The following is a 13,019-nucleotide window of genomic DNA, read 5'->3' as shown; positions in this document are numbered from 1 at the left end:
AGCGACGTTCTCTCATTAGATGAGCAAAGTAGGGTAAAAAAAATTACTACCCTGGCAACACTAACGAAATGTTCATTGTGTTTCTTCGACAATCTGACAGATAGAAAAATAGTTCAATTTTTAAGTAATGCATTTGTTACATACACATTCATTTGCTAATTACACATGAAATGTGATTGCATCCCGTTTCTTTTAGATCCTAGCAGTATTTCTACACGTTAAAAGGACACGACACGGTATAGTTGAATTCAAATCAGGAGTTGCGTACTGAGCGACGTCTACAATGAAACTAATGGGTCAAAACATAAACCTACTCGTTTATGAGTAGTTTAGTCGCCTTCTGTTTGATGAGCGTATGCGGTTTCTGGACTATTCTTAATTCTATGTATTTAGCTATATACAATCAATACAATCTTGGTTGTTCTATAAAGAAAACTTGTGTATTTTTTTTTAATCATTTATTAAAGTCAAAACATTGGAACTGTTGTGTAGATTCGATTATTCACCCTTTTCACAAAAGAGCTATTATCTCAGTTTTACTTTTGGAATAAAATATAAGGGTAGGTATTGGGTACCTGCGCAATCTTGAATAAATCAGAATTTTAAGCAAAATGTGTTTACAAATAACCCAAAAAGTCGAATGTACGAAGAAAAAAATGGTTTTCGAAGCTCTGTGTAGTTTCATTCTTCACGATAAAATGTCACGCAATATCTCTAAAGAATTTAATGGAACCAACGTCGTAAATATTCGAATAACAAGTCATTCTTTAATTTACCAGAACCCGGGGGAGGTCAGGAAGCCATAATGAAATATTACAATCACATTCCTTGTTCGTGGGTCAAAGGGTCCTTCGGCGGCACATGGAGCCTGAGATAACCCATATGGGCTTGTGCTCAAGAAGCCCTCTTGTGCCCAACTCTTTCTGTATTATCTGCTTAATGTTTTCACAGTTGAGAGATATTTTTAAACGAGATTCAAACAATTTCAGCTCCTTATGGAATGCGCCACATGCTTAATACAAGAAAAATATACAACGGAAGGCGGAAGTGTAATATTTTATATCATAAGCGTCTAGTTATATATTGTGGATGTATGTTATGAACTAAGTTAATACATATTAACGTTGAGTGTGGATACAACAAATAGCAATTAATTTACAAGACATAATTCATTGTTAAGGGGAAAAAAGGGTTAATATTAAATTAACATATTACAACAGACAGAGATCATATTATATGGAAATCTAAGCATTTACAGGACCTTTACCGGTCAGACTTCTTATTGTCCATGCGCTCTGTAGCGGCAAGACGTTCTGTTATCTAGCACATATATATCATAATTGTAATATATCATAATTGTAATATATCATAATTGGAGACAAGGAACTAGAATCCCAACCGTCCATGCGCTCCGTAGCTGCAAGATGTGTTGGGATATTTATTTATTGTACAGCGCCCTTGAGGTGATTTTCACAAAAATAGCGCTATATAAATTATCCAAAAATTATTATTATTATTATTATTGGGTGGTTTAAGTGACCACTTTTACACACTGTAATATTTACTATTTTACCTATGTCTGAATAACCATATTTCTGGGAGAAAAAAGGTGACGAACTAGAGAACTAACTTAGAGTAGAATAAATTATTGAAACACCGCAGTTTTTTTATTATTTTAGGCTGAATTTGATAGTACAGTTTTTTTTTAAAGCGTAATATTTTATTTTTTAACTTTAGTTTGAGGGAAATTTCGACGAAATTTAATCACAAATGTTTTTGACTACTAACAAATAATAAAAAAAAAAACTAAAATAATGAATGCTTGAAAGTCAAATTTTTTAAAAATCTCAATAAATTATAAAAATTGACATGTCTCCCAAACTATAAAACTTTAGCTAAAGAAAATAAGATCCAATAATTAGTAAATGACTTCCTCTATGTGCGAATAAGTTTATTTAAAAAAATAGTTTTTTCAAATTACAATGTATTCAATGCTATTTTTTGGGTTGTTGTGTTTAATGTTCTATATTGTAATTATTCCATTTAATTTACCAATTTTTTCCCTTTGATTTATCACTGTGCCCTAACGCAGGCACAGTAGGCTGTAATAAGCCATAATAATTTCATAAATATATTTAAACTGCAGCTTAATTTTAAATGAATGAATACCTAGATAAGCACGTAGTCGCTCCGACACCGGCCGGTGTATATTTTTATTTTAATTATATAAAAAAATAAGCGCAAAGTTAGTGCTTTGAGTATAAAGCTTATATTACTGTCCTAGAATGAGTTGTTTAGAATTCAACTTTTTGTTTTTCAGAAAATATGTGCAGAATGCTATTTTAATCTTATTACCAATTCTCTTATAACTTCTTTACTCGGAGTATTCAAAACATAAGCAAATTCTCTAATAAAATGTAGTCTATGTCTTAAAGTTTTATCTAACTTTATGACTCGACTGCCTAACTTAGGTAAAAATAGTTTCAGCGCATAAACTTATAAGTAGGTAGGTAAATAGACAGTCCATATTTTAGTTCTATGGATTTTCAGAGACAAAAGAACACCGACCTTGAAATTGTCAACACCCTCTCCGACCTGCTCGACCTCCCCAGCGCACTCGAAGCCCAGGATGAAGGGCGTCTTGGGAGGGGAGTCGATGGCTCCCTGGCGCACCATCAGGTCTTGGAAGTTCAATCCGCTGGAAACAAAGAAACAAACACTTAGTTAAACACCAATCAAGGGAGCCAAGCCTCAATTCGAAGACACGTAACGAGGATACAAAACATTTAATGACGACAATGAAGAATAGAAAATGATAACTGGGTGAAAGATGTGGTAAATGAGGATCAAATCTGTCATTACAACCGGGACGTCTTAATCACGCGGATTTTGATTTTCAATAAAGAACATTTTCAAATTTTAATATGACTTTAAAAATAAAGGTGATCATTCAGAAATAACAAAATATTGTGTTTCAAGATAAATGTTTTTGATCAATATTTTTACAATCGGATATAAATACATCAACATAATTGTTGTACATACACAAATTCAAATATAACGTATATTAAGCATGGTAAAAAATTCATTAAATGCGCGAACGGCGAGTTAATGTCAACTCACCCCGTAGTTTTCACGGAGAAATCAGTGGTGGTGTTCTGAATCTTCTCTACCCCCTAGAGAGTGGTTAATTCGGGGATTTTTTTTTAATACGACGACACTTTGATTGATGATTAAACGTTAAATGATGTATAAAACTATTTACGTGTTTTTATTTGACATAAAACGGGTGTTTTTATATCCTGTTAAATAATATTTTATGTTTTAAAGATAATGTCGGTCAAATGTCCACCACGGCGTTGTTTAATCCGAGGTTCAATTTTCATCAATTCTCTCATTAGATGAGCAAAGTAGGGTAAAAAAATTTACTACCCTGGCAACACTAACGAAATGTTCATTGAGTTTCTTCGACAATCTGACAGATGGAAAAATAATTCAATTTTTAAGTAATGTATTTGTTACATACACATTCATTTGCTCATTACACATGAAATGTAATTGCATCCTGTTTCATTAAGATCCTAGCAGTATTTCTACACTTTAAAAGGACACAACACGGCATAGCTGAATTCAAATCAGGAGTTGAGTAATGAGGGACGTCTACAATGAAACTAATGGGTCAAAACGTAAACCTATTAATTTATGAGTAGTTTAGTCGCCTTCTTTTTGATGCGGTTTCTGGACTATTCTTAATTCTATGCATAGAGTACATCTATTTTCTCGTTCACGTCGCGTCACTTGCACTTTTATTTAACATTCGTCGTTTTGAATCTGTTATTTATCAGTAATTAATAGTGAGAAAATTATTTTGTTTTTATTTATTTACTAATTGAAAAATTGACAGCACATTTTTATTTTAAAGTGAATCGCTATCAAAAATGAATTGAAATATTACATGGCTCGCGATAACTATTTATCTGAAAATCGATTTCTCGCCATGCATCGGGAATGCATGGCGTGGATAGCGAAATACTCCGTATTATAAAGCAGTTAAAGTGGGCTAGCTCGTTAAATTTTCACTTTCCCCGTAGCCAGCCATCCTGCTTCCGTTAAACGCCAAACAATATGGCTAAGTAAAGTTGGAGCATTTGTGTACCCGGCGCATAAAAGTAATTTATTTCAGTCTCTATTATGCACGAAACGCCACCCACTTCGGCGTCGAACGACTCAAAAACGTCGGTGCAACTTTGGCAATAAAGCGACCATTTTGAATTCCCGTCCATGCTGAATTTGTTGCCACACGAGAAAATCACGACGGTTGAGATGAAAAACTGTTTTTTTTATTCACATCCAAGTAGGCACTTTCAACTTTTATGCATTGTTTTACTGGTCTATAAAGGTCGGTGCACTTCTATCAAGTTTTGGTGAATTTCGGCAAAGCCAATGATCAGTAGAATCCTACAGCTTTATTGAACTTTATATAAGCACACTTAGGTTGTAAGATTGAGATTGAGATAATAAACATTAATTTATACATTAAATAGTGTTTTAACACGTGAAATAAATGGTTAATCACATCTCTAAAATCAGCGTTACAGATTCAGTTAAAGTAATTGAAAATTTAACAGGTTCACTGCCAACTGAACCCGTTAAGAGTTAGTAAGCATAATTTAATTATTAAACCAGCTATTTTTACGTTTTTCCACAAAAATAAACACTTACATATTCTTTTGCCTTATTTTGCATTTTTTTATTATTTGATCTCCGAGCCAATGTGATAATAAAACATCACCATAATTCCATATCCGCTCCCTAGTTGGAGCATATGGTATCCACAAAGAGCCTCCATGCATCTCTATCGGCTGCCAGCTTCTTTGCGTCCTCCCAAGTCATGTTCTCGTCCCGTAGTTCTGACATAAGCAACCGACGAACAGTCAGCTGCGGACGTCCAGGACGTCGAGAACCTGATGCCTTGTAAAGTAGGCAAGCGTGGTTAAGGCACTCAGGAGGCATCCGCAGTATATGGCCCAGCCAATCATATCGCCTCCGCCTAGGCATAACTTTATACCAGGTTTATAAGTAAGGCACACATTGAATTTTTTGGGAGGACTTTAGAAAGGGAAGAGTTTTCATCGGAGATTTTTTATCCCCTAAGGGATCAGGGCCCGTATTCTAATAAAAAAAAAATATTATATGTTTAATAACAGGTTACCGACGGAGGTACTCTGAATGTTCATACAAATATACACATTTTCTTACATTAATATCGATATTAGTTTATATCGTCTCGATATGTACCGATTAAGATAGCGTTTGTAATCGCAACCCTGTTAGATAAAAATAAACTAACTTGGTAACTATGGGTACGTTTTCGTGTCACTGCTTTTAAAAATATTATACTCTATGGGGCATTTCTATGTATTATGTCAATGAGTAAAGATCGAACAATAGCGCCATATCTCTTTGTTGCTAGGAAGCTATCAATGTCTGTACGAAATTTGTGATTAGAGCGTTGATAAACATGCTATTTTTAACTGGTGGTGTGTATTTCATCAGTTAGTGTTTCAACACATAGGTAGCCAGTTAACCGCAGGAATGCATCGCCCCTCTGGTCCCCCTTTCATCTATTTCAAAACATTTGTTTTTCTTTTCCTAAACATAAGAAAACGTTTTAACTTCTTTTTTAATATTCCGCAGCCGAAGAAATGGAATGGGAAATACTCGACGAACAAAAAATAGATATAAACGAACAGACAGACGTATAAATTATTCAATATTGAATAAATCTAAGACCTTACAGTAATCAAAATGCTCCTTTTTTTCCGACTCTCGTCTGAAACCCGCGGATCCTGAATTTCAGGAGAAATTCGAAAGAAAGAACATTATCTTCCAGATGTATGTATGTATTAGTAATAATTTAAATCGTATTAGCAATAGATCCGATAGTGTACTGTCAGTTCCAGGATGCAGAACTAAGTTCGCACAGAGGCACTTCTTACATGTTGGTCCAAGGATCCTTCAATCTTCTAACTAAGGAATTACAAAACGTTAAATCTCTGGTACAGTTTGAAGTAGGTTCGAGGTCTTGGATTAGCATGGAAGGAACAGATAGACACCTTTTAAAAATAAAAAAAAATGAATACTGCAAATGAATCCTGTTTTCATAATAACAGCATATGTTAATTTAGTTTTTCTTTTCATGGTCATGTCATACCATATTTATAAGCTATAAACTTATTAATAATTAAAAAAGGAATGGCCCACACTCAGACGCTGAAGTCTTTGTGGGCATTTTTTTCCATTTATGTTAGCTTAATTTTAAGATGTATGTAAATAATATATGTATGGAAAAATAAACAAATTAAAAATTAAAAAATACCATTGCACTACAGTATAATATATGAACAGCTTGAAGAGTTGAGGATACGTCACTTTAATTTTGGACATTTGCGACGTTTCTCTCCATGGATGTGCAGTGAGCTCTGAATAAGCGTCTTTTACATTGTCGCTACGTGCGAAAAACCAAGGAAAAACCTAAGGATAAGTATATTCCCGCCTTAAGCTAGGGTTTCCTAGGACAGCAGTGCCCGTATCTTTACGGCCGTAGTGAACGGTGGTGCGGTGGACAGCCGTCGTAGAGTTTGCTAGAGAGTGGTTTTATTTTTAAACGGTGTTATCAACACCGTTTTCCTAGGAAACAACTCTCTAGTCACCGTTACGACGGCTGTCCACCGCATCACCGTTCACTACGGCCGTAAAGATACGGGCACCGCTGTCCTAGGAAACCCTAGCTCAACACTTATTGGCTTTTATTGTCTGTCTATAAGTTAAGTCTATTTCATCGCTAACATTTTCTCTTATTTCTAGCATCATCCCTTCTAGATGAACTAAAGGTATCGCAGACGTATATAATGCTCGCTTATAACCTGATTATTGCCGTCCAACCGTCGAATCTAGATGGACTTGTTAACCCTTTAAGACCGTATGTATGTTCAAACAAACACTAACTTTGCGATTTTATTTATCCGATAAAAAACGAAATAATAATTTCTAATTGCTAAAAACCTTCTCGATGGCGTCTATTTTTTTCCGCTAGGTTACAATCCGTAATCCTACCTTAAACAGCATTCAAATTTTGACAGATCGACATTCGTTAGAGCACCTAGTTCATTCCGTTGTTATTTCGACTATTTAAGGTAAGTCGTCCATTTTTTTCGTTCAATTTATATTTATTTTACTGCCAAAAGGTGTATTCTTACGATACCACACGATTTGGTTAAAAAGGTTATTGTTTTCTTTTAATAAATAATTAAAATAAAATTGATAAAATGCACCAATTATGTAAACAAGACAATATAAAAACATTTTTTTTAATAGTCTATAAGGCAGTGGCGAATAGTGATTTTATTTACAGGTAAGCTATAAAAAAATATCATATATTTGTACCTAAATAGGAGGTACATAATATAATGTAAGTAATATATAATATAAATTGATATTTTTCTGTGGTTCTGTGTGATACAACAACTCTCATCCATGAAATCAACTCAAACGATTTAACTTCGTGATAAAGATATATTATCCATAACTTTAATATATAATTCATTAAAAAATAAATAAAAAAATACCACTATGAATTCAGTCGAAATTAGGTATTCAATTGAAATGTCAACTGGCCGAATTGTTCTAGTTATTAATAGTGCTAAAAACGGCCGCGTGGAGCGCTATATGTCCTGCAATATGACGCATGAAAATAATTATGGTCTTATGTCAAAAGTACCATCTCAAAGAAAAATAGTCTTTAAAAAACAATGATTGAAATACTGTTTTCCAAATCAAGAATCTTTAAATAATTTGTGTAATCTACAAGTTTAATTTAGGAGAAAAAACCCGCACTGGGGTTAATACATTCAAAATATAGTATACTTATTTGTATGAAAAAAAAGGCTGGAATAATCGGTTGGTTTCTTGGCTCACCGCAGGCGCTGGCGCTTTTTATTAAAATTCATATTTATGTTAAGATAAAAATACAAACGGTTGAAATGGTTTAAAATACATGTTAATTATTTATTTGTTTTTCGGTAAATAAAGTTACAATAAAACATTATTATAGTAAGTCAAATATAATGGTAAGCTGCGCATAATCGCTTGTATACACGGTTCGCCCCTGCTATAAGGGGTACGGAATTTGTATGCCAACAAAATAATAAAAACGTAACGAAGTTACGACGCAAATACACATTCTAGATAAAATAAATATAACCGAATAATCATCTTCACGATAGGCTTTAGCGAAAACATGTTTACCGGTTACATTACGCTGCCGAAAAAGCTTTCACTCAGAATATATTTTCAAGATGATCCAATCGTTCCGGCTACATCCTAAGGAAATGTGGTGGAGCAGTTTAGGGGCTGTATTAAATTTGTTCTTGTATAAATATAGTACACTACATGTTTCTGTTATGAATTCATAAACAAGCGGGAACATTTCCTTTATTTCCTCGTCCCTAATATGATCTCAGTCCGGAATGAATACATTATGTTAGCAGACATGTTTATAAAAGCAACGTGACACTTCTTGTACTAGCGGAAAAAACAATCCCCAGAAGAAATTTGAAATATTGGAGAGGTTAACGGATTAGTTAAGAGAAAACCTTTCCGTCAAGTGTAGTGTCTATCAATCGAAAAGAATTAGCAACGAATAAACTGAAATAACTCAATAACAATAATAATCGCTTCTTCGGTTAACATTGCAAAGAATCTAAATGTTTCTCCTGCTTACAAGACGATTTTATTATAAACTGCAATTAAATTTTATGATAAATTAAGTGAGGTCAAAAGAACCCAACAGAATATAAACACTCGTTCGACAACACAAATTAACTGTATTGTCCCATTTGTATCAACCGCCTTTGGTAAAAAGCAGTACAATGTAATTGCTCCAAAAATATTTTATGATTTATTGCCAAATATAAAAGACTCAAAACGTAAAACAAATTTTAAAATAAAAATAACTGCACATATAAATAGTGTAGCGAGAGATTTTTTTGAAAAATATATGTAAATCAATAAACGTAGTACTTTATATAATCGGTACACATATTATTTATTATACTACATTATTTATGTTTAAGTAACATGTATTCCTGGCACATATATAAACATTATATTTGTATAATAATGATTTTTAATTTCTTACATTTGATTAGCTAGGCATTTGTAATAAAGTAGTTTTAGTTTTTCTTTTTTATGTTATTGTTTTATTAGTATAGGACTACTTACGCTCTAAAGATAAAAAATCTCCATCTTAGAACAGGCTGTGCCATGTTAGATGGATTTCATTTTACATTAATTGATTTTATATAGATTCCCTGTTTTTAAGTATGTATATTATTTTTTTGCAATAAATTTATAAATAAAATAAATACAATTACTCAATCTGTATCTAAATTATTTGATTACTTGTTTTACTGAAAAGTGAAATATCTACGAACTTTAATTTTTTTTTTTTTTTAAATGTCTTGCTATTAAAAGATGTGCCATTTTCTACAGTATTTTAATAGTTCAATAATAACACTACCTATCCCTGCTTTTGTAATTGCCCTAAAGTATTTTTTGATGAAAATTGAGGTCGTCTGTGTGAACAGTGCTAAACTTTAAATACTTTTTCCCACAAAGTGTAATTTTCGAGTTATTTTTTTTTTGAACAAATGTGCTGTATTTTTACGCCACACGAGTTTTATAGTAATATGACAGGTTTCGAGTACTCAGAATCACACATCATAAGGAGTCACACATTTTTTTACTGACAATATTTAGATAATGTCTAAATCTTTTAAAATAAATTTTCAACTTTTTCTCGACAGGATTAATATTTAGATATTTTTTAATGAGATGAACTTGCTTCCTTCAACAATAGATGCCAGTAGTTTTCACAATTTTCGAAAATGTTAATTTTGAAGTTACGTACTAAAAACACATATTTGTATCTTCTCCCGTGAATGCTACAATGAGATAGTTCAGCGCTACGGGAAGTTGGACATGAAAAATGTTTTCTTACGTGCGATTAGAGCATTTAGTTTGTTGTACGGCGAAGTTTCTCGAAAATGTATGAAATTTTAGGGTATTATGATAATATCCTGCAGTATCAGATTTTCCTCAGAGTAATAATACGCCACCCGCTTATAGAGCCGCCCATACGGACAATAATCATAATACGACTATTAATCACGAAGTCACATACAGTTTACAGCAATACAACGGGCCGTGGGTAAAGTTGGGGTCTACGTTTGAAGGGGCACGGAAGGAATAATGTAGTTTGTTGTAACGCTGTCCGGAGTTTAAATAAAAATTAACTGGTAAATATTTACGAATATATTATATCATTGAATATCGAGGCGCCAATGTTTATCGAAACTCAACTGGGCATCGTCAAAACGGATTATCGCATTTTTCCGTGCGCCTTGAACGTTAACCCCGTCTATACATGGGTCGAAAATTGGAAGCGCAAACCGAAACCATCCGTTACTAGTTTGTTAAACCAAAAAAAATTTGGAACGCTGTTGTTTTATATATAAAGGGCGTCTCTATAAGAGGGTAGCGAATTACGACAAAGATTTTCTGTGTATAAGGGCCGTTTACATTACAATAGACATGACAATATTGTCCCAGCTCCGTGAACAGCCTCGACCGCGCGGGACAGAACGCTGGGACAATGCGAAAATTTGGCCGCAGTTCACACATGAGCGCTGCGAAAATGAAAACACTACGGCGTTTATTACGAGCGAGTTCACGAAAAATATGATTTATTTTATCCCAAGATGTATTGGAATTGTTAAAAGAATGAAGTAAAAAAAATAAAAAATATATAAAAATCTGCAGACATTTCTGCATTCAGCAGAAAAAAATGTGCGGGAGCGATACTTTCACGTCGAGCAAATCGCTGTTGTCACAAGGTCATGACCATGCGTGGTCACACGAGGACTATGCGGCCGCGTGCGGGTAGGGGTAATCATTGTTCCGCGGAGATAGCCTGGCCGTCTATCTCAGTGGCGATATCTCGGAACAATTTTTTTCCTACGAATTGGTGTTTACACGAGGCCTGGGACAAAACGATTTCGTATAGTCCACGTGTGGTTTGGTTGGTTTTTTGGTTTTTATTGCCAGACACTTGTAAATACTAACTACAAACTTTTAAATAACTTTTTTACCTTGATTTTAATTTTTAAACTTCTTCCATTTTTTTTCCTTCTCTTTTATGTAAGTACAAGAAAATAAAAAAAAAACTTCAGTTCATGCTCATTTTAGATACCTGCATAATTTAGTATTGTCCTAAAGATACAAACATGCATAAACCATAAAGTAGCATATATACTTTTCTTAGAAATGTGCGTGATATGATGAACAGTCTGTCGAAGGGTGAATAAAATACAATATTTTTAATTGCTTTTTCGTACTTAATAATAATAATGTTTGGATAATTAATATAGCGCCATTTTTGTGAAAATCACCTCAAGGGCGCTGAACCAACCTAACCAACACGTTAATGGATTCCGGGTAAATTTGCACATGATTTTAAACTTAAACTTAAAAAAGTAAAACAAACCACATAATTTAATGAAGAAAGAGGAAGTTCAGCGTATTTTTTATATATTTTTATCTGTTAGACTATCAAATTTATCAAAAAAATACGTTTTTATGTATCGTAATATCATCGCTAAGATTTTTCAAGGTTTTGTAATTTTTTAATTACTCCTCGCGTGATATTACAAGTTCTCTTTGGTGAATTGTCCTAATTGGTATGTTAGCTTCCCGGAAACCAGAAATCTATCACAACATTTAATTAGTTGATTTAGAAGAACTTGTGACTTCATTTGAAGTAATTTATTTTTGTAAAAATATTTTTTCATACATTTCAGAGAAACTTCGCTGTACATTTTATGTTATATTTTTTCCGCGTGTAAGAAAACATTTTTATATCCAATATCCCGTGGTACTGAACTTCCTCGTTTAAGAAATAATGATGTTCAAACATAGGCAAAATGGTGAATGTTAACGGTGTGTAAAGTGACCGCTAATGACCTATTTCCTTTTCTAAAATATTCTCAATTTCTGTTGTAATAAATAAATACAGATTAACAAACATAGCATAAATATGTGCTATTTATTTTTTGAATGATTTATGTAGCCCATTACGTAAAATCACCTCAGGGGCGCTGCACGTTAAATATAACATGTCTTGCAGCTATAGAGCATACGGACAGTTCAAGCCCCTATAATGATTGATAATTGTTAGCTAAAAATATGCTATTAGCTAATATTGTTTAGTGAAAATTTCCACATTTTATTTCGCGTCCATTGAATCTGATTGAGGCTTGTCACTGAAACAGCAGTAAATAGTAAAGGGGTTAGGGAGACGCCGCCGCCGCGTGGGGCGCCGTGACGCCGAGACGTCTCGCCACCCCTCCCCCGATAATTACAGTATCGCTGATACGCCAATCCCGATAACTCCAAACTTGTTCTAATTATGAAAATAGACTGGCGCACATAGGGGCAGCTCTTAGACGAGAATCGGAAACAAAAAAAATAAAAATAAGAGATACGATTGTAAAATGTTATTGCACCCCTGGAAGTACACTGTCGTAAGTCTTAATTTGGCTGTTTTGAGTTATGAATGCAATTAACTACATGTTTCTCATTTCTTAGAAGATCGCTGGCGTGTTTTGAAGATTTTTTTTGAACGAAATATTTCACAAGCTTACAAAATTTAGAAATCTATTGAGAAAAATATCGAGAAGATCACTGCACTAATAATTTATTTTATTTTATTTTTATTTTATAAATTTATTGCATAATATAAGTAAACATATTTAACAATAGGGAATCTATATAAAACTAGTGAATAGAAAATGAAAACGGAGTGTTTTCTGTTTAGAATAGTCTCCATCTTACATGGCTCAGCCTGTTCTAAGATGGAGATTTTTAGTTTAAGTAGTTATGTATATATATAAATTATTTGA

General features: G+C 33.3%; 1 protein-coding gene across 1 annotated transcript in view; it reads right to left on the bottom strand.

Annotated features, from left to right (window-relative positions):
• The window catches only part of LOC148279631 (putative NADPH-dependent quinone oxidoreductase VAT1L), a 141,605-nt gene that overhangs the window by 35,297 nt on the left and 93,289 nt on the right, over nt 1-13,019 (bottom strand). Inside the window, exon 2 of the mRNA XM_088229652.1 lies at nt 2,569-2,698. Within this exon, the coding sequence (XP_088085778.1) occupies nt 2,569-2,698 (130 nt within the window). The remainder of the gene's footprint in view (nt 1-2,568; nt 2,699-13,019) is intronic.

This window comes from Micrasema longulum, unplaced genomic scaffold, assembly GCF_059751315.1.
Source record: "Micrasema longulum isolate JH-2025_06_02 unplaced genomic scaffold, ASM5975131v1 h1tg000692l, whole genome shotgun sequence".
Lineage (NCBI taxonomy): Eukaryota > Metazoa > Arthropoda > Insecta > Trichoptera > Brachycentridae > Micrasema > Micrasema longulum.
Note: the sequence above shows the minus strand (reverse complement) of the source record. Positions and strands in the feature narration are given on the sequence as shown.